This window comes from Orycteropus afer, unplaced genomic scaffold, assembly GCF_000298275.1.
Source record: "Orycteropus afer afer isolate SDZICR_OR568_19922 unplaced genomic scaffold, OryAfe1.0 scaffold00032, whole genome shotgun sequence".
NCBI classification, from domain to species: Eukaryota; Metazoa; Chordata; class Mammalia; order Tubulidentata; family Orycteropodidae; genus Orycteropus; species Orycteropus afer.
The window spans coordinates 14,302,238-14,325,664 of record NW_006921619.1 but is presented as its reverse complement, the minus strand read 5'-3'; the positions used below and the strand labels follow the sequence as shown (position 1 = coordinate 14,325,664).

The 23,427-nt window shown below is 40.4% G+C and overlaps 1 protein-coding gene and 1 pseudogene across 1 annotated transcript in view; both read right to left on the bottom strand.

The window, feature by feature from the left end:
- Positions 1-17,623, bottom strand: part of TPRG1 (tumor protein p63 regulated 1) — a 189,514-nt gene extending 171,891 nt beyond the window's left edge. Inside the window, exons 1-2 of the mRNA XM_007936003.1 lie at positions 17,402-17,623; positions 2,447-2,538 (exon numbers count right to left, since the gene is read on the bottom strand). Of these exons, the coding sequence (XP_007934194.1) occupies positions 2,447-2,538; positions 17,402-17,623 (314 nt within the window). The remainder of the gene's footprint in view (positions 1-2,446; positions 2,539-17,401) is intronic.
- On the bottom strand, positions 14,754-16,347 carry LOC122149563 (annotated as a pseudogene).
- Positions 17,624-23,427: the final 5,804 nt, after the last annotated feature.

Sequence of the window (23,427 nt, the reverse complement as noted above, 5' to 3'; positions counted from 1 at the left end):
GCGCAGCGAGCTGCTCGCTCCAGGAAGCATATATCTGGAATGCTGTTTTTTCCAGTTTGTTCCTGGGATAGTATTACAGGTAGGCCACACCCCTGGGGAAACTCCCCCTAGACTGACCGGCCGCTTAGGACGTAGTCATGTGATCCATCATGGGAAACACTACTCACAAGTGAAGTTCAGCCAAGTTGACAGATCTTCAACTATCACAATCAGTATTCTGTCAGTTCCTGGAGGCTTGTTTTTCATCAATACCCTTAGTGCAACTTGGACTTCTTCCTTCAGTACCATCAGTTCTTGATCATGTGCTACCTCCTGAAATGGTTGAATGTCAGCACGATTCTTTTTAATACAATGACTCTGTGTATTCCTTCCACCTTCTTTTGACACTTCCTGTGTCATTCAATATTTTTCCCATAGAATCCTTTAATACTGCAACTTGAGGCTTGAGATACATTATAGAAGTAAAATAGGTGACTATTTACTTCTCATTTGAACTTCTGAATCTATGTAAACTATCTGTCCTAATCAAAGCAGATTTTCTTTTGGAGAAGTCAAATTTTCTTTGCAATGGGAAGGAAGATGAAAGGGGACTGAAGTATGGACTGGTAAAAGTGAATTAGGGAAAAGCTAATTTCCTTCATTGGAAGCAATCCAGAAATAAACAAGATGGATAGGACAGAAAGAAATGAAGATAATACAAAAAAAAAAAAAAAGCCACCTTTTAATGACATTTATGAACAAAGGACCAATTTCTACTGAAAATATGCTATATGCCAAGAACTTTCCTCAGAATTTTACTAATATTATCTCATTTAGAGGAGTTTTGTTGGTGTAGTGCCTAAGGCATTTGACTGCTAACCAGAAGGCTAGTGGTTCAAATCCACCAGCCACTCCTCAGAAGGAAGGTTGGGCAATCTACTTCCATAGTAATATTGCCTCAGAAACCCAAGGAGGAGTCACTATGAGTCAAATCCGACTCCATGGCAGTGAGTTTGGTTTGGTTTAGTTTATCTCATTTATTCCTTACAAGAAGTCTTCAAGTACATATTACCATCTCCCTTCTAGATAAGAGAAAGCAAAGGCCCAGAAACTGACAGGAAGGATGAATTTCAAAAATTCATTCTCATTCAGTTCTTTGAATCCATTTGAAATAATAGTATACATTATGGTCACTCAAATGGAGTGACTTGTGACTAGTTCTACTTTTCATTGATTGAGGGTTTTATTTTTATGGCCTGGATGTTTTACATGCACATGTTACTTTCCTGAAACTCAGTCAAAGTTGTCCTGGAAAGGGGTGAAAGATTAAATGATGCTTTAATCAAGGTATAAGAATTGCTGAGCTTCTGTACTAGAATCCCTGTTGATCAGGCTTTTGAGCCAGATAACCCAACTTACTTAACCTATTAAGTAAGTATCTGAAGTGGAATTTTAATTGCATTCTCCGTTTAACACTATGAGTTCTATATTAGAAAAGAGTTGTCTTTTTCCTTTATCATGTGAGTATTTGCTTACCATTGTAAAGGTCATGGCATTATCAGTATTTGGGAAAGTTAAGAAGGGCCATACACACACTCATTTCTCTGTGAAGAACATAAATGTATTATTTTTACTGTGGCATTTTCGGTTAAAATTCTTATAGCTACCATAAGACTTTGAGGTGAATGGAAGTAGTTATTAAATAGTGAAAGCAACAAGGACTTACACATTAGACTTGATTTTTATCCTAACTCTGGTCAAGTGGCTTATCACCTCTGTATTAGGTAATTCCTCTGGTTTTGTTGCTCATATAATGGTATATAAAATAAAACTCAAGCTGTATATGTTAACCTCATCCTATTTTCTAGCCTTCCTTTCCATCAAGGTGGTTATTAGTCTGATGTAGTTGGAGAGAGAGTACCAGGAAAGGAGAGAGATTGGATCCAGACAGAATACTTAAGGAACAAGTACAATAGTCCCTAAGAGCAGTGATGAGGGCCTGACCTAAGATTGTTTTAGTGCTGGCTGAGTAATGAGATCAGACGGAGAAATGGGTGTATGGGGTCAAAATTGAGCATACTATCAGCTATGGGATCAGGAAACTATACTCCTAACAGGATAAATCAATCAATTATCTTACATAGAAACCAAAAGAAGATCCTTGGTTGGCATAAATGTTTAAGTGCTCAACTACTAGCCAAAGGGTGGCAGTACAAATCTACCTAGTGGTATCTAGGGAGACAGAACCGGCAATCTGTTTCTGAAAGGTCACAGACTTGATACCTTTATGGAGCAGTTCTACTCTGCACACGCAGAGTTGCTATTGGAATCAACTTGATGCAACTAACAACAAGCAACAGCAACCAGAAGAGATTTCCCCACTAGTCTATCTTCTATTTTGTTATAGTAGCAACTAAGAAAAAAATACTGTATTTCCACTGCCATTTGGTTGTCCATAACTACTCACTCAGTCAAGAGCCAGAAGCCTTGAATGGTCTCTCCGGAAGTCTCTGTTATGTGGCTTTTCAAATCTTCCATGGCAGTCTCGATGGCCCCTGGCTGAGTGGGAAGAAGAAAATACCTAGTTTAAAGAAAAGTGAGCTCTTTTTATACCTATGATTAATTAGTATATCCCAGCAGCAACTCCAGAAAGCCCATCAGGAAAGATAACAGTTCTTATAGTTGCTTATTAGTTCTATGCACTGCCTGTCCAAGGGCTTAGTCTTGAGCTCTGTTATATGCTAAGTGCTCTTCTTGAGTGAAATGAAAGATATCCAAATCCTGTCTTCCATCATCTTACTTATAATTTCTCATAGAAATAAAACCAAAAACCAAAAAACCAAATTCACTGCCGTCGAGTTGGATCTGACTCATAGCAACCTTTCCTTGGGTTCCCGAGGTGGTATCACTATGGAAGTAGATTGCCCAAACTTCCTTCCAAGGAGTGGCTGGTGGGTTTGAACCACCAGCTTTCTGGTTAACAGTCAAAAGCCTTAGGCACTACGCTACCAGAGCTCCTCATAGAAATAAAGATAGTCAGTTTTAGAGGACCAGTTTTTTCTGAACAAACACATTAGTTAGGAATTTCAAAGCATTTAGCAAGTTATTCCATTTTGCATGACACCCTTTCCCTCTTCAGAGAGCACACGGCAGTAGACTACAAAAGGGATGCTTTCTTCCAGTCTTTGACAATACCTTTCAACTTTCTCTGAGAGATGAACTCTATCTCTTCACCTCAATTTCTTCACCCTTTTCTAAGTAGGTATTCCTATTTATAGGTCTAGCTCTACCATAAAGATTGACTTCTATTATAATAAGTAGTTCATAGTCTCTAGCTCAGTAATTTTCAAACTTCAACACACATCAGAATCACCTGGCAAGTTATCTGAATAAAACACAGATTGCTGGACCCCAGAATTTCTGATTTAATAGGTCTGGTGTGAGGCTTGAAAATTTGCATTTCTAACAAGTTCCTATGTGATGCTATTAGTAGGGGGACCATACTATGAGAACTATTGCTCCCTAGGCAGTTATTTTCAAGCAAGACTGCACATCAAAATCTCCTGGGAGCTTTTAAAAAAATCCCAATGACCAGGCTACACCCCAGACTAATTATATCAGAAACCAAGTAGATGGGACCAACTTATCAGTATATTAGTATTTTTTAAGGTATCTCAAATGATTCCAATGGGCAGCCCAAGGATTATCTAATCTAAACCATTCCATTTAATAGATGAGTAACTGGGGGCCAGCTTGCAGAAGAAACTTCTACAAATTCACTCAGCTAAAAAGTGGCAGAGAGAAAGAAGACACCAGACTTTTCATTTCCAGCCCCATAGCACAGCACTGGCCTGATCATTTATAATTCTGGGCTATGTTAATGATAAGCAGGTTGCAAGTTCTCATACATTCTCTGTATAATATGGCTTTAATGCCAAACACCTAATTGTCTCTAAAAATTAGCATTCCTAGTCCTCACAGCCTGATACCTTTCTCTCACAACAGGAATCAGAGACACTAGCCTGTCTAGGATCCACTTAAATATGTCCTTCTCCCAGAGATGAGATAGTTGTAGGATTTTTGTTTGCTTGTTTTCTCAACCCATGATAAATGTTGATTGACTCTGAAATATTTTGTCATGGAGTCTTGTTGTCAAAAAACAAAAAAAAAAGTTAGAAGGGAATCAAAGCAGGAAAAGAACAGAGCTGCTGCAGATGAAGTGGAGGTAAGGGATGCTGAGCATCACCTACTTAGCTTTCTTCCTGCACCCCACAGAGCACAAGTCATCCAGAACATGGACAGAACATACTGAAAATGGAATTAAGTGAATTCTACCCTGTCCTATAGGGTCACTATGAGTAGGAATTGACTAAACAGCAGTGGATGGTAGCCTCCATTTCCTTATCTATATGATAACTGATAAATAAATAAATGTTTATTAGCCACTGATGAACAAAACCTCTTGGAAATCTTTAAGAAAATATAATCACATCCCTTACATGAATAGATTCTGATTTTACCATTTTAACAAATTTTCCCATTGAGTTAGACAGTCAATAAGATTTGAGAAACACTGTACTGAGTGGTCTCTATCATTCTTTGCTACTGGTTGAATTGTTGTCAGAAAGCTAACATGGCATCCCATCTATTCTGGTTACCTAGTGCTGCTCTGACAGGAATATATCACAAATGGCATGGCCTGAACAAACAGAAGTTTATTCTCTCACAGTTTGGAGACTTTAAGTCCAAGTTCAAAGTACCAAGCTCTAGGGGCTGGGTGAAAGCCCCTCAACCTTGGAGTCCAGCTCTGCCTCCTGCTCCTGGCCCACTGGAGCTAGAGGCGTTTCTTCATGCAGACAGCTGCTGGCTGCTGAGGCTGCCAAGCCCAAGGTTGACAAGTAAAAGACACGGTCCCAGTGTTGCCAAACCATACAGCAGGCCATTAATTCAAGTCCATTGTAAGTCCCAAGGTCAGCAGAGCATGGCAGGCTGCTGAGCAACAACACAGCTTCATACAGGGTCCAAGCGTGCCATAAGCTAGAGACCATTCCCAAGGCTTCTCCTTATATACAGGAAGCAGACCACATCCCAAAGGCAGCTAGCTACTCAGCTGCTCGTACTAGATCTCGCCATGGAGTTGATTGCCAGTCTCATGATGGGGAATAACTACCCCCAGCGGCCCAGACACTCAACCAGGCCCAGCCAAGTTGACACACAAACATAACCACCACACCAGCTTTACTGAACCCTTAAAAATAAAACTCACTGCCGAAAAAAGAAAAAAAAACCTCATGAGTCAATTTCAACTTATAATGATCCTATAGGACAGAGTAGAACTGCTGCAGAGGTTTCCCAGGTTATAATCTTTAGGGAAGCAGACTGCTTCATTTTTCTCCTGCGGAGGAACTGATAGGTTTGAACAGCTGACCTTTTGGTTAACAGCTGAATGCTTTCACTACTGTGCCATCAAAGCTCCTTGCTGAAACCTGACTTTCATGAAGTCAGTAAATTCTGGGGCATTAATCCAATACACCTTGAGCACCACTTTGTGTCAGCATCATTGGTTCCCAGTGACCTTACTGGCGGGGCTGGACTCTGGTAGGAAATTACCTATGATCCCATGACAATCTCTCCACCACTCAGCCTCGGTTCCACACGATGCAGCCTGATTCTCCCAGGCGCATAAGTCAAAGTCCTCTAAAAAAAGTTTTTTGTTTTGTTTTTGATGACTCACACAGATATTTTCCCTTCTGTCTGTATTCACATAATTTCGGCCTTTGCTAACAAAACTCAGTAGTAAAGATAACACTTTTCAGGAGAAAAAAAAGTAAGTGGAGATAGAATAATGCAATAATCCTAAAATAAGCATTTACTGAGTGCTTTCTATGCCACACATTGTACCACAACAATGTGAAGATGAATATAACAATGTAGAATTTTTCAAAGCCTTCCTTGTCTTCAATATGGAACCCCCCCACCTCATTGCTCTGGAGATGGATCCGACTCATAGTGACCCCTCCTTGGGTTTCCGAGGCAGTATCACTACGGAAGTAGATTGCCCAACCTACTTTCCTAGGAGTGGCTGAAGGGTTTGAAATGCCAGCCTTCTGGTTAGCAGTCAAATGCCTTAGGCACTATGCCACCAGAGCTCTCCTTCCATATGGAAAGTAATGAGCGAAAAAAAAAAAAAAAAATGAGAAATGATATATTCTTTGAACCAAATATTGCACCTCTGGGGAAGTTACACTGCAAATATACTTGTATATGTGCAAAATAACATATGTATCAATTATTCTCTACAGTCTTGTTTGTGGATAAAAAATAATTAGAAACAACCCAAATTCTCTCAATAAAAGACTAGTCAGATAGATTATTGGGTATATCCTACAAGATGGGCCCTAGTGATATAGTGGTTAAGCATTCAGCTGCTAACCAAAAGGTCAATAGTTTACCAGCTGCTCCTTAGGAGAAAGAAATTGCAGTCTGCTCTTGTAAAGATTTACAGCCATAGAAACTCTATGAGGCAGTTCTACTCTGTCCTATAGGATAGCTATGTGGCCCAGTGGACCCTACTCAAAAAAAAAAAAAAAAAAAAAATCTTTAGTAGAAGCAAAACTACTGGGCAGATTTCAAAGACATAAATATTTGTTTCCTTGCATTTCCTTAAGCTGAACTAGCCAGAGGGCCAGTTATCACATAAGCAATACTCATGTCAAGTGATCATCTTCCCATGTACTGGACTCCTTGGCTAGACAGGGAGATGAGGGTGCAGTAATGAGAGGAATACTCCTAGGGACACAGACATTAGATGCCTCTGTGAGTGTCATCAGGGCCTGACAAGAATTGCTCTGCAGTAGATACATAAAGTAAGAAAAATCAGGCATGATTTGTGAAGTTCCAGCAAATTTCCTTTTCCTTGGAAAGAAGAAAATACATCTTATCTCATTATTGTTAACTGTCTGCTCTCAGAAAGAAAATCACCTTTATAATAATTTTCAAGGGATTTCAATGGAAGGAGGGGAGTCAAAAAGTCTTTTACCCAGTGAACTATCTAATTTCTAGATCAGAAAGAAGCTCACACAGGCAATAACAATATAACTAATATATTTAGTTGTTCCCAGTGCAAGAGCAAGACACAGGGAACCCTGTAGCAAGAGACTAGGGAAAGGGAGAGCATATGAAAGCCAAATTAGTGTCATGAAAGCAATGACATCTTGCTACACAATGGGAAGTCCCAAACCTGCTTATTAAAGTCTTGTTGCTCACAATAGAACATAGGCTATAAAAAGGCCATGGGGAACCATTAATTAAATATTAAAAGATCAAATAGTTTTAGTCCCATTAGTTTGTATGTAATTTACATTCTCTAGTATAAATTTAGAGATAATTCCCCATCCCTAATCACTTTCAACTTTCTGATAAGGTATCTGCAAATATAGAGTCCTACAGGGCATTTAAAAATATCTTTCCCCATGTGGGTTAAGTATTGTTCCTTTCATAAGAAGTTGCTTTTGAATATCAGTCTCCACAACTAAAGTGATTATCATAATATACCTCAAGTTGTTAGCTTTGAGGGGTATTTTTGTTCAGAGAAGGCACTAGGCCTTTTTTAAAAATGTCTAAGAAATAATAGTAGAATAACTGAAAGAGGAGAGGAATAGTTGAACAGACTGATGGAGAATGGTTCAGACCTTCATTAGTGTGATCTTGCATTCATTTCCCAAGGTCAGAGGCAGGGTGGGCAGTATCAAAAATTCTTTGCATGGCCTCCAGGTTGCTGGCTGTTCTTGGACAAGCCACATCTCCTTTGTGGGATTCAGAGGTTGGGTAGATATTCCCTAAGGCCCTCTGGCTCTGAGTAGAATGTTGCTGAGCTATGATGAAGAGGTATAGTTCCAGAAAAGAAATAACAGGCATGGAAGCCTGCGGAAAGGAAGAAACATCAATGACTTACAAAAGAACACAGGAGGTTTAAGGGGTCAGATGACTTCTCCTACAAACTGGTATTCAGAGGTGTGACCTAATACATGAGGTTATGACACTAAAAATGCCTCTCCTTTGTCCTGGATGAATGTAAAGTTCGTTATCAGTAATCCCTATGCACACATCCCTGGGTGGTACAAATAGTTTGCACTGGGTTACTAACCTAAAGGTTGGCAGTTCGAACCCACCTAGTGGCACCACAGAAGAAAGTCCTGGAAACCTGCTACCATAGTAATTACAGCCAAGAAAACCCTTTGGGGCACAGTTCTACTCTGTAACATATGAGGTAACTGAGTCAGAATCAACTTGACAGTGCTAAGTTTAACACCTACGCAAATCCAGAATCCTTTACTTATCATAGCATTGAGTGTCTACTCCTGGCACCTGGGAAGCTGATTCCAGTATCATCCTGCCACAAGAGGCTGGGAAATAACTTCCTTTTCCAGTTTAAAAGCTATAAGCAGGAAACAGTGTAAATAAGCAGCAAATGTTAAATAAAATATAGTACATCCTCAGAGTAAGATGTTACAGAGTATTAAAAATGATGCTATGAAAGTATATTTATTGACATAAAAAAAAAAAAAACTCACTGTCATCGCATCGATTCCGACTCATAGTGACCCTCACTGAGTTTCCAAGGCTATAAATCTTTATGGAATTAGATTGCCCCATCTTCCTTCTGCACAGTGGGTGATGGGTTTGAACTGCCAACCTTCCGGTTAGCAGTCAAATGACTTAGACACTGTGCTGCCAGAGCTCCATTTATTGACATGGGAAATGATATTTACAATATCCTTCGTGAGGTTTTTTTTTTTTTTTTATGTCAATAAATATACTTTCATAGCATCATTTTTAATACTCCATAATATCTCACTCTGGGGATGTACTACAATTTATTTAATATTTGCTGCTTATTTACATTGTTTTCTGCTTACAGCTTTTAAACTGGAAAAGGAAGTTACTTCCTTCATGACTTTTAGATGTAAGTAAAAAAAATAAGGAAGGATATATACCAAAAAGTCTAAGAGCACAGTCAGTACATTTTGGCTAACTTTGAGCAGTAGAATTACTATGTCTATTTTTTCTTTATTTGTTTATCAACATTTTAAATTTTTTTCCTCAATAAACCACCTCCTGTGCTATGATTTTAAAACATTTTAACAGAATAAGATGCTTGACCAAGAAATTCTTCCATTCAATTACCTATTGCTCTTCTGAATTTGCTACACCTCTGTTTTAAATTCTGACTCTGGAATAAATGGCTTTTTGTTTTGTTTTTGCACTTTAGTTTCTGCATGGTGTCACATAATTCTAAATTGCAAAATGAGACACTTTCATTCTGTCCCTAGTTTTGCCATAACTAATTTAAGGAAGTCAATACCAAATAATTGCTGTGATTTTGAGCAAGCAACTGTCCCTCTCTAGACCTTAGTTCCATCTGAAAACAACAGTGCTGGCTAGATTCTTGGTTTTCAAAGTGTGTTGTTTTTTTGTTTGTTTGTTTGTTTTGTTGTTTTTTTTAATAAGAGCATAAGTGTTATCAGAGAGTTTATGGAAATGCAGAATTTAGGTCCTCACCCAGACCTAACAAATGAATCTGAATCAACATCTTAACAAAATCCTCAAGGGATTTGTATGGGGGAGGGGGGGAACTGAGAAGCACTGAACTAGATTATCTATAGATCTCTCTTCAGCTCCAAGGGGTGATGCTTCATGATGAATCTTTTACAGAGTTGAATCATTAAAGGCATTGGCCTAATTCAATTAGCCTCTGATAAAATAGAATTAACTTCTTTCACTTGAACTTCTTTATTACTACAGACCCTATACATAGTCAGAGATCACCCTGGAGGACATGATGACATCATGGCCATCTTAATGTCATCTCTTAGGACCAGTTACAGAAATGTGAATATTAAATCAAGAGAAAAGGAGAGAGAAAGCATCTGCAACAGCAATGAAGTGCCATTTATGAAATGTTTCTACATGTGTCACACCCTGTACTAAGCTTCTTTATTTAAACCTTCATATAAAATAGGTAATTTATCCCTTCTTTAGAGATGAAGAAATTGAGAGCTAGAGGTTAAGATACTCTGAAGGATAAACACCTAGTAAGTGGTAGAATTATGATTGTAACCATGGTCTGTGTAACTACAAAGCCCATCTTCCAAGGGTACATATATACATTCAAGAAACGTTTATCATCGTAAATTTAGTTGAGCCATTATTTGTATTTTCATTATGTTAATATGACATTAAATCTGTCTCTATGCAAATTTCCTAGTAAGAACTACTTATATCATGTCTCTTAGTCTGTAGGAGAGAAAATCCTGAGTGCCTTGGGAATGTAGACCTCACAGTTCCTAAAGAGCACTTGCATCTACTTTAGACTCACTAATAACAATAGAAGAAAACTTTCCCTCCCAAGCTTTTGAGAACATAGGCTTTGTTTTCTATACACCTGATGGAGAAGATGGTCTTCACATTGTTTGGGATCACTCACTGAAAATCCTAATGAAGGAGTCATAAATTCAATTGTTTGTGGCACGAAGAATGTTGGACTTACCGTTGAAACATTCGGATTCCACATGTAGCTCTCTCACAAATATTATGTGACTTAGACACTTCACCCCATTCCTCTGAAACTGCAGTAAGATCTCCCTAAAAACAAGGGTTACTAAGCCTTCCCTTGCCTACCACATAGTACTGCTCTGGGAGACCAAGAAAATAAAAAGTATGTGAATTTACTTTATAAGCTATATAGAGCCACATAAAAGTATCATGTTACCAAAAAAAAAATCATGTGTGGTGGCTTCAGACTGTGAATTTAGCTAAACCGGCATTGCATTCCTACAATTCCATTCCCTGTGTGTTTCCATGTTAGGTTTGCCACAAGAAATATTTGAGTTAGGTTTGAAAGGCAAAGTGAAACATCAGCCATTCCATAAGCTAAAATTGATGCAGGCCACAGGCACTGTGGTGATTCATGTCCATGGTTGGTGATCTCTTGCTCCACTGATGTCATGGTACAGCAGCTGGGCCTACAGCTTATTTCACTTATTGGAATCCTACCCCTGGGCTTAGTACATGTGCAGCTAAGTGGTGAAAGACACCAGCTTTTCCTGTAGGTCATTTTCATCATCAAGGTTGGAGTTGGTGGGAGACAAAAATGTTGTTGTTGTTAGGTACCTTCAAGTCAGCTCTGACTCACAGCAACCCTATGTACAACAGAACAAAACACTGCCCAGTCCTGTGCCAGCCTCAGAATCTTTGCTATACCTGAGCCTATTGTTGCAGCCACTGTGTCAATCCATGTCATTGAAGGTCTTCCCCCTTTTTGTTAATCCTCCACTTTACCAAGTATGATATCCTTCTCCTGGGAATGTTCCCTTCTGACAGTATGACAAAAGTAGGTAGATATCAGTTTTTCCTAATGGGCTCCACTTGGTTACCAGTAATTCCCATTTGCCCTTGCAGGATCCAGTTTTACCTTGTTCTCCTTGAATTCATAACTTCAGACTGGTTGACCTATAGCAACTATAGACAGGTCCATCTCCAGATGCAAAGAAAACAGCTTTGCATAGGCTTCTCTCACCACATCTCACAATTGTACAAATTCCTAATGATAAATCCCTTATTCTATATCACACACAATTGGTCTTCTCTCATCAAACCCTGATTGACACATAACCAATAACAAAGATAAGAAAACGTAAGAAATGATTTGATTCCTTTTGCAGCTAAATCTTACAATGTTAATTTGCATATTCAAAACAGTTCACGTACTTTGGGAAAGAAACCATATTCATGTTTTATATATCCAAAATCACTCATGCAGACACACGCATAGTATAGCACATAGCAAAGCACCTTGCACATAAGAGTATATAAATATAATGACATGCGTGTATGTAATATTCAAACACACACACACATACGTATTAAATCACTTCAGTTAAAATTTTATCTTAAGTACAGATACATTTTAAAGCTATCAAATCAGGATTTTTTAGTTAAAGCTTTGTCACAAAAACTTGCTTCCAATTATTTGTAAGATTGAACTGAAAAAAAAAAAAAAATTCAACAAAGAAATGGTACACATACACTTGAGAAATGAAATGGTCTTCGTTGCCATAGTTCACATACCCTGACTCTGCCCCTCAGTTGTAGCCCATAGGCTAATCAATACAGTGTTAACAAGAATGTTGAAGGAATAGGAATGAAGATGTATAAATAAGAAAGAGAAGTCAAGAGAGAAGAGTACTACAAATCCATGAAGCACTCTCCATTTGATCTCAGTGCTGGAAATCTAATTTGATTTTCTGTCCAGACACATAAGCACCAACCTCACTACTAGTTCATTCATTTACTTTCTCACCTCCAGTGCACAGGTTAGAGAGCTCAGCACCAGGCTGCTGCTGCTCTATTGGGATCAAAACTCCCTACGCTCATATTGTAATAGCAGCCTTTCAATGTATACCCAAGTAGCTGAGTACATTGTCAGCAACACTTTCCACTCCAACACCCCATGTCTTTTCTAAATGTACAACCAGTACCCTACATGGGTTGGTTCACATCTTTATATTCTAGCTCCTGTCCCCCTCTCCATAGAACAGTGGTTCTTTAAGGGCAGTCTTAGCATGAATATTGACCAAGAATTTGAAGATCCAGAAGGGCTGGAGGACCTGCTTCTCCTTGATATTATCTGTGTGCTCAGAAATAGACCCCTTCACTTCTCTGAAATTCAGATCCTTCATTCATGAAATGGGAATATCTACTTTACAGGATTATTGTGAATACTATATGAGACAGTAAGTGGGAAAATACTCAGTGGAGTGTAAGACAAGGATATTGATGTTGTTGTTATGTGCTGTCAAGTCAGCTCTGACTCATAGCTCTGACCTTATGCACAACACAGGAAAACACTGCACAGTCCTGCACCAGCCTCACAATCCTTGCTATGCTTGAGCCCATAGTTATAGCCACTGTGTCAGTCCATCTCATTGAAGGTCTTCCCCTTCTTCGCTGACCCTCTACTTTACCAAGCATGATATCCGTCTCCAGGGAATGGTCTCTTCCTACAACACAGCCAAAGCAGGTGAGACAAAGGCTGGGCATTCTTGCATCCAAGGAGCATTCTGGCTGCACTTCTTCCAGGATAGATTTATTAATTTTTCTGGCAGTCTATGATATTTTCAGTGTTCTTGACCAATACCTCAATTCAAAGGCAATATCTTTTCTTCAGTCTTCTTTATCCATTGTCCAGCTTTTATATACATATGAAAAACAAACCAAAAAACCAAACTCACTGCCACCAGTCAATTCTAACTCATAGCAACCCCTCCTTGGGTTTCCAAAGTGGTATCTCTACAGAAGTAGATTGCCCATTCTTTCTTCTGAGGAGTGGCTAGTGGCTTTGAACTGCTAGCCTTCTGGTTAGAAGTCAAGTGCCTTAGGCACTACATATGGCTTTTGTCAGGCCCACCTTAGTCTACAAAGTGACATCTTTGCTTCTTAATACTTTAAAGAGGTCTTTTGCAGCAGATTGGCCCAGTGCAATATGGCATCTGACTTCCTGGCTCCTGCTTCCATGGGTGTTGACAGTGAAGTCAAGTAAAATGAAATCACTGGCAACTTCAGTCTTTTCACTGTTCATTATAATGTTGCTTATTGGTACAATTGTGAGGATTTTCATTTTCTTTATGTTGTGGTATAATTCTTACCAAAGAAAGTAGTCTATGATCTTCATTAGTAAATGCTTCAAGTCATCTTCACTTTCAGAAAGCAAGGTTGTGTCATCTACATTTCACAGGTTGTTAATGGTTTCTCCCTCAATCCTGATGCTGTTATTCTTCATATAGTCCATATTCTCTGATTATTTGCTCAGCATGCACATTGAATAAGTATGGTGAAAGCATACAACCTTGATGCACACCCTTCCTGATTTTCAACCATGCAGTATCCCCTTGTTCTGTTCGAATGACTTTTGCTCTAAGTACCAGTGTCTTGTGAGTACATGTAAGTGTTCTGGAATTCTTATTCTTCATATTATCCATAATTTGTTATGATACATACAGTCACATGTCTTTGCATAGTCAATAAAACACAGGCAGACATCTTTCTAGTATTCTTTGCTTTCAGCTAAGATCTATCTGACATCAGCAATGATATCCCTTGTTCCACGTCCTCTTCTGAATCCAACTTGCATTTTTGGAAGATCCCTGTCAATATACTGTTGCAACTCTTTATGAATTAGCTTCAGCAAGATTTTACTTGCTTTTGGTATTAATGATATTGTTTGATAATTTCCACATTCTATGGGATCACTTTACTTTGGAATGGGCACAAATACGTATCTCTTCCAGTCACCTGGTCAGGTAGTTATCTTCCAAATTTGTTGGCATAAACAAGAGTACTCCAATCCAAGAGCAAGTTTCAGAGTCTCTTCTGACATCTATTTTGGTCTTTTCTTCCTTTCCTGTCTTTTTTTTTTCTTTTCCTTTGTGGTATTTTTATTTTTCTACCTGGGATGTAAACAATGTGTCAGAAAAATCAATTACATTGAAACACTCCAGTCAATTGCAAAACAGAGGGCTGGTGGGCATGGAGAGAGAGGTGTGTGGAAATTCCAGACCAGCTTCCCCAAAGGAACTTATGGTGCAAACCCACCACCTGAGGGTGCTCCAGACAGGGTGAGGCAGAACCATGAAGTGCAGACTCTGACAGCAGGGTTAAGAAAGACCAGTCACAACATGGGTTGCTGCTGAGCATGAGTTTATTGGCTTCTTTCCTCATGCTTGCTGATGCCTGATAAAGATGATCAGCCCATTGGTGGAAGAACAATGGGAGGTCACTGGGGGTGCTGCCATCAAGCTCAGGCTCAATTTTCTTAGCCAGATGTTTCCCCAACTCCGTTCCCCATTATTCAAAGTTATTGGTGTCCCAGATGATGTTCTGCATGAAGATCTTGTGCTTATCATAGCAATCAAGGCTCCAGGAATGGTGTGAGCTTGGTAAACACAATGGAATTTGTTGGGCAATTTCCTTCAAAGGCCTTATGTGGCAACAGCTGCTCAAAGTCCTCCACACTCTTTCCTGCAGCCTGAAGCTTCTTCCAGGCTTTTTCTACTGTTTTCCCTTCATCAAGGCCTCAGTGTGGGATAAAAAGTTGGCCAGAAGGATTTTATGAAGCAACCCCTTTTGTATAGGGTGCTGGACCTGAACTGGGATAAGGAAGTCATAGGGTACATCCTGGTGCCTTGGTGGATAAGCTGGTAGAAGGCGTGCTGGCCACTGGTCCCTGGCTTCCCCTACAAGATGGATCCTGTCTGGTGGTACACACGGGTGCCAGATGTGGTGATGTATTTCCCATTAGACTCCATGCCACCCTGCAAAGGCAGCAAAGTCGTGCAAGCACTGGTCAGTAGGGCAGCATGGCTTATGGCTGGCGCCCAAAGAAGTTGATGCACCAGACACCCAATAGAGCCAGCAGACATGGGTGTTCCTTTCTAGGGGTGAAGTATGGAGGTGCTGGTTCATCCAGTGAGTCCCTGAGAGCAGCTGCTCAAAGTTGTTAAAACCCTCATGCAGGGCAATGGAGAGTCTGATGGCTGACCACAGCTAGCATGGTTCTCCTACCCAATCCCAGAACTCAAATATGTTTTGAAAGTCAATTCTAAACTCATTCATTTTTATCATGTTGGTAGACAGAGCAACAAAGTGCTTCACAATCACTGAAGGAGCCTCCGCTGACATGAGGTACCACTCCTTTGCCATCTCTGCATTCTCCTAGGTGTGAAAGTCTTGGAGGCAATGATGAACAAGGAGGACTCAGGGTTCAGGGAGGCCAAGGTTTTGGCAATGTGGGTCCCATCAATGTTGGAAACAAACCAGACATGGTGACTACCAGAAGAGTATGGCTTAAGGGCTCCAGTCACTCTGAGGGGTACCAGGTCAGAGCTACCTACATCAATGTTGATGATGTCTGTAATGGTCTTGCCTGTGTAACTCTTCCAGTTACCACCTTGGACACACTGGCAGAAAGACTTCTAGCATCAAATCCTTGCCATCCACCAGAACGGCTGTGTTTGATCAGTTCCACAAAGCCAGATATAATATTGCCCAGTCCTTGGTGAAGTTTATATTCTTGCCATTAAAAACGTGCTCCTGGGTGGTCTCCATATCCCTGGATTTGGCCATGTCCATCAGCATTGGCATCGTATCCTCTGTCACAAAGTTCTTTGAGTAATCAAGCAGAATCTGTCCATGGTTGGTGTTAAGGGTCAAACTGAAACCCTTGAAGCGCTCCTTGTCAGAGTCAAAAAGGCACCACAGGTTGAGCCATTGCTGCAGCTTCTGGAACTGTGGTTCCAGGTGAGCAGCCATGGTGCAACCAGTTTGGTACACGACCTCGAACTTTTTTAGGAGGAAAAGGAAGAAGGAGGTGGATGGCACATAGTGAGACCTTTTTCTTGTCTTTTTAATGACAATTTGCTTTCTTCATGTATGATGTTCTTGATGTCATCCCACAATTCATCTGGTTTTTGGTCATTGGTGTTCAATGCATCAAACTTATTTTTCAGATGGTATCTAAATTCAGGTGGGATATAATCAAGGTCACATTTTGGATCTCCTGGACTTGTTTGAATTGTCTTCAGCTTCATCTTGAACTTGCATATGAGCAACTGATGGTCTGTTCTATAGTCAGCTCTTGGTCTTGTTTGGCTGACGATATTGGGCTTCTCCATCACCTTTTCCCACAGATGTAATTGATCTTATTCCTGTGTATTCCATCTGGAGAGGTCCATGTGTATAGCCACTGTTTATGTTGTTGAAAAAAGGTATTTGCAATGAATAAATCATCGGTCTTGCAAAATCCTATCATGCGAGCTCCATCATCATTTCCATCACCAAGGCCATATTTTCCAACTACCAATGATTCTTGCAGCTTTTCCATTCCAATCACCAATAATTATCAATACATCTTGACTGCATGTTTGGTCAAGTTCAGACTGCAGAAGTTGGTAAAAGTTTTCAGTTTCTTTGTTTTGGCTTTGGTAGTTGCAGGTTAGGATATTTTTTAAAAAAAGATATTAGGATTTTTTAAAAAGAAATGTTATATAGTATTGAAGAGCAGAAACTTTGGATTAAGACAGGTCTGGTGATGAGTCCTGGTTCCATCACTAATTGTGTAACCTCAGGTAAGTTATTAAACCTCTCAATTTCAGTCCTTCTAGAAAGTAATGAAACTGCTAAGGTTTCTGGGAAGATTAAATAAATTAATTTATATAAAGAATTTGGCACAGTGCCTGGCACTTATTGATAAATGTTAGCTTTCATTATTACCACTTAATCCAATGCTCCAACACAGCCATACACATTTGCATACACATACACACACAGCAGATATTTTCAAAACAAAACTCAAAGGCTACTTTACCCGTGTAACAAAGTATTTCCGTGACATGTAAGACCTGTGGTAAGGATTGGGGTAGAATGTTGTTTCAGTCACACTTGGTTGTCTTGAAATCTGCCCTGTTGCTGAGTTCTTGCCTAGGTCACCCTCTTCTGTGGACAGGTGATCAGTCTCAGAGGGCTCGTCATCTCCCTCTTGCTTCAGAGACACAGGCTGGAAATTGTCAAAACTTCTATCTGTTGACATTTCTTCAGCCTAAGAGAAGGGAAGAAACCATCTTCTCATTAAAGAAAAACAAAACAAGCAAACAAAAAAACTTGTGTCATAACTGTGACAAAACAGGCTAAGATGAGTAAACGATGTTCCTGAAACTGACAAACTGCCACATCTGAAAAAACAGAGGCCCTAATAGATCCACCTTCCTAACATAGGATCCTAAATACCAACCATGATTCTGTATAGCCATTTCCAATGGGGGGAAGCAGAAACCCTTTAGACAGAGAAAAAGAACCTGCAAGTCATTCCATTTCTCATCTTTAATCCCAGGAGACAAGAAGCTGAACAAGGGAAAGCAGTATGAAATATTTATCAAGCAATTTCTTTCCAAGATTTCATAGCCTTTTTACTTGAAAACCTATCACTCTGCAGGCATACTTGAGGATAAAAAGCCATGAACGTATACCTTCTCGCTTGCTCCTTGCATTAGATTTAGAGTAGTAATAGGACACAAAGGTACTTAAAATTGAGCATAATTTTTAACTAAAAAATCCGATTCTAAAAATGTATCCTAAGGAAATAATTTAGATAAATGTAAATATATATATATATATATATATATATATATAGTAGTTCATTTTAATCTATTGTCAAATAGCAGAAAAATGTACATGTCTAATAACAAAACATTGTGTATAATAGTAACATTAGACAACTACACAATATTGTGTCTAATAGCAAAAATTTCTAATGGAACTAAATATCAGCAGGAAACTAGCTAAATGAAGTATGGTATACTATAACCATTCCTCGGAAGGAAGGTTGGGCAATCTACTTCCGTAGTGATACCATCTCAGAAACTCAAAGAGGGGTCGCTATGTGTGGTAGTTATGTTTGTGTGTCAATTTGGCTGGGCCTAGTTCAGCAGCTGGGCAGCTGGTGGTAGTTATTCCCTATGATGACACTGGCAATCAACTCCATGGTGGGATCTAACACAAGCAGCTGAGTAACTGCCTTCGGGATGTGTTCTGCTTCCTGTATATAAGGAGAAGCTTTGAGAATGGTATCTAGCCTATGGCATGCTTGGACCTTGCATGTAGCCATGTCGTTGCTCAGCAGCCTGCTACGGTCTGCTGACCTTGGGACTTACGATGGACTTAAGTTAACGGCCTGCCTTGTGGTTTGGTAACATCAGGACTGTGCCTTTTTACTTGTCAACCTTGGGGTGTCTCAGTCTCAGCAGCTAGCAACTGTCTGAGTGAAGAAACACCTCTAGCTCCAGTGGGCCAGGAGCAGGAGGCAGAGCTGGACTCCGAGGTTGAGGGGCTTTCACCCAGCCCTTAGAGCCTGGCACTTTGAAGTTGGACTTAAAGCCTCCAAATTGTAAGAATAAACTCCTGTTTGTTAAGGCCATCTCATTTGTGGTATATTTCTGTCAGAGTGGCACTAGGTAACCAGAACACTGTGAGTCGGGTCTGACTCTATGGCACATAACAACAACATATATAAAACACAGTGTAGCCATTAAAAATGTGAACATATATTTTTATCATGGAAACATGTCCCAAATATATTATTAATGGACAAAGTAAGTTAGAAAATATGATAAATAATATTACTCAATTTTGTTAAAAGAATGCAGGAAGAAAAGCAAGATGGGATATAGAGAAGGAAGGAAGGAGAAAGGAAGGAAGAAAGATATTATACCTGTCTTTGAGCACGCGTGCGTGCGTGTGTGTGTGTGTGTGTGTGTAAAGTGTGAGAGAGAGAGTGAGAGGAAGAGAGAGAGAGACCAGATGATGCAATATTTAAATGCCTGGCTGCTAACAAAAAGATTGGAGGTACATATATATTAGATTTTTCCTAACCTTTGTCATATCAAATATATATGCTACGTTCATCTGTGATTCAGATGAACACATGAGACACACAGTGTTGGCTAAGCAAAAAACCTAAACCAAACCCACTGCCATTGAATCAATTCCCACTCATAGTGACCCCATTGGGTTTCCAAGGCTATAAATCTTTATGGAAGTAGATTGCCTCATCTTCCTCCCACAAAGCAGCTGACGGGTTTGAACAGTTGACTTTCTGGTTAGCAGCCAAATGCCTTACACAATGAGCCACAAGCTCCTTTGGTGGCTTTGACTAAGTAAAAGCCATTATTATTATTATATATATAAACCCAAACTCACCACCATCGAGTCGATTCCGACTCATAGCGACCCCTCCTTGGGTTTTTGAGGCTGTATCTCTATGGAAGTAGATTGCCCCATCTTCCTTCCCTGGTGAGTTTGAACTGCCAGCCTTCTGGTTAGCAGTCAAAGCAAAAATGAAACTCTCTAACAAGAGTCTACCACACATACAGTGTGAAATGGGTTAGAAAAAGTCTGGAAAGAAGAAAACTAAAATATTAAGACTGGTTATATCTGGATAATAGGGTTACAGGTGATTTTTACTTTTTGTTTTAATGAGTTTCTAAATGATTACAATAATCCTGTTAAATACATAGATTTTTCCACTGACTTCATTAGTAGCAGCTGAGCTGCTTTAACCACTGTACCAGCAGGGATCTTTGTAAAATAGAAGACACATGCTAGCTTTATGGACCTAAGTCAGGTTGCCATTGTTAAGCTGAAGCCTAGAGTAAGCACACTGCCAAGGTTACACTGCAGGAAGGACAAGCTTCACTGAATAACTATGAATACTATCTTATTCTCAGGACTGCCCCCAGTGTTCTTAATCAGACAAACGTGGTTTTAATTCAGCTCAGTGTTCTGTGTTCATTTGGGACACCAGAAAGTGAGACAAAGCCCCTGTCCTCACTTGGAAGAAGCGATCAACTGGTTAGAGTGACAGAGGTATAAATAGTATGACAATAGAATGTATTGCCTGTACCTGGGTACTTTGGAGCATGAAAAAGTTCCTATTAAAAATATGCCATGAAGAGAGGAGTAAACTGGGACTGTCTCAGGCAAATATGGGTAAATATGGTCACCCTGCAGAGTTTGAGTATCAGAGAAATCACAGTTGCTTAGGGGGCAACAGCAGCTCACAAGTAAGTGGCTCTCTGCAATTCACACATGTTTTATCTCATCTGCTCCTCCCAGCAACTCTGGGAAGAAGGTTGGTGCAGTGAATTACTTTTCTGTGGCCTTTCTAGCCATTGTCTTGAAACCTCCACAAAATGATTGCCTAGAGCTATGCAAATAAGGCTGGTGAAACCCTTGCAAGGATTGGACAGTTTACTATGACTATGCAAATAGGGTGACTGTCATCCACCAAAGGAATTGGTCAGTTTTGCTCTGGTTGTGTCGTGCCTAAGGCATTTGACTGCTAACCAGAAGACTGGTGGTTCAAACCCACCAGCCACTCCTCAGAAAGAAAGTTGGGCAATCTACTTCCATAGTGAAACCCAAGGAGGGGTTGCTATGAGTTGGATCTGACTTGATGGCAGTGAGTTTGGGTTTTTTTGGCTCCGCTTAAAAAGGCTAATCCCATCAAGGTTCAGGGGTACCTCATTACCATCAAGAAGAGTCTGGAGTAGAGTGCCACCTTTGAACCTAGGACCTGGGGTCTTTGCACTGAGTCCTTCCTAGACCCAGAACAAAGAGTGAATGCAGAAGATGATGAGAGATAGCAGTGATGAGCCTACATGGCCCATGAAGAAAGATCTAAGCACCTTTGGGCAGGAGGCTTGCCAGCAGAGCTAAAAGAGTTGTAGTGCTTGTGCAGCACGAGAGAGAGGGAGAGTGGCCCTAGTGTGCCATGACAGGGGTTGCACATCTCCCTCGATAATGGGCAGCCGGGGCCCATGTAGAATGGCAGCAAGAGACTCCACAAACCTGAGTAGTATGGTGAGTACCAGATGCAGAGGCTTAGAAGGGCCCAGTGGCAGAGACTAGAGATATCCTGTGTAGGAGTCTTCCAGCTGGTAGCAAGGCCCACTGAGGCCCAGAGACAGAAAAGAAGTCTCAGGCAGCTGGTGGTAGCTAGAAGCAGCAGTGACATGAATACAGCATCAGACCTGCACCACAGCATGCCTGCCCAGCAACACAAGAATGAACATGGGTAATTTGCAGAAGGGTAAGGATTTTCCCTTTGGGAATCTTTTACATTGTTGTATAGCTTAAATTCTGGGCCACTTGAGTTGTGGAGGCGTAGTGCCTAAGGCATTTGACTGCTAACCAGAAGGCTGGCTGTTCATATTCATCAGCCACTTCTCAGAAGGAAGGTTGGCCAATCTACTTCTGTAGTGATACTGCCTCGGAAACCCAAGGAGGGGTCGCTATGAGTCGGATCCGACTCGACGACAGTGAGTTTGGTTTGGTTTGGTTTTGAGTTGTGGAAGGCTATGGACTACAGTGGGAGCCCAAACTCCATTTTGAGTCTTAACATGAGTTAAGATGCCATTTCTGACCTTTAAACCAACATTGTGACTATGTATAAATAAGGTTCAGGACAAACCCTATAGAGGGGCAGTTTGCCCTCAGGAAGAGTGTGGTTGAAATTAGGTTATGCTCACAAAAAGACTTAAGGAAATTGCCTGTTTCCTCTTCTAAATTCCATTAGATTTGGGGGTCCTGGTATTGTCTTGTAGCCACCTTGTGGCTGGGAGTCAGACCACATGTCATGAGTATACTCTGAGCACCACATAGCCACGTGGTTCAGCCCCAGAACCAATCCTGTAAACCTTTTTAAATTTTCAATTATGTGCTTATCCCAATCACAGTCCTTTCCCTGCTTGTGTAGTCCCACCTTCAACAGTGCATTGATCTGCCTCCTAATCATGATTTTATGTTGATTTCCTTAGTTTGCAATCATATATAATTAGCCCTTTGGCCAAGAATCAGTGGACTCCATAGCTTTCTGTGTATGTGCTGATGATTTCCCTCATCTTGGATAATTGTCTTTATTTTGATGCTGTCAAAGGCTTAATAAAAGTGTCTCTGGTGAATATATTTGAATCTAGGGTCTTTTTTTCCCCTATTACATTGTTTAACGTTTGCTCCTTATAAATAATAATAATAAAGGCTTTCGCTTTCTCAGTACTGTGTAAGTGTCCTGTTTGTCTGGCTCAGTTACAGATGAGCATAACATTCATAAAATGATTGATGCCAGTGAGTGTATGTGTCTCATTCCTAGCAGTCCAATGGCTGCCTGGAGTTTGAGGCACAGCCTGTCTGCATGTGCAGTGCAGATAGACAGATATGTACAACAAAGCAAACCAAACTCACTGCTGTGGAGTTGGATCCAACTCATAGCAACCCCTCCTTGGGTTTCTGAGGGAGGCAGTATCACTTCAGAAGTAGATTGCCCAACCTTCCTTCGAGGAATGGCTGGTGGGTTTGAACCACCAGTCTTCTGGTGAGCAGTCAAATGCCTTAGGAACTAGGCCACCAGCGCTGGTGATTAAATTATCCCCATATTTCTGAGGATCACAGAGTTAATGGGGCCCACACATGGATATACCTGGATAGTGATGACAGCTCCTGGACTCCCAGCCAGGACTCCCAACATGGATTCCCAAACCCCCACTCCCAACTTCCAGCCATCATGAGGCCACACTACTATTCTACAACAGGATGGGCTTCTCTGAGTTTTCTGGTAATTTTTAAAACTTAGATTTACAAAATGCAGAGACTGGCCTGTGAAGATACAGAATATGGAGAAAGTGTGTGTGTGTGTGTGTGTGTGTGTGTGTGTGTGAGATCAGTGAGGCAGTTTGACCTCCCTGGCAGCTACATGCTCTATTAAGGCAGGTCTGCCACCTCTTGCTACAGTGGGTGCTGGCAGGAAACACATTTCTAAAGTTCCCTTTAACCTGCAAAGGA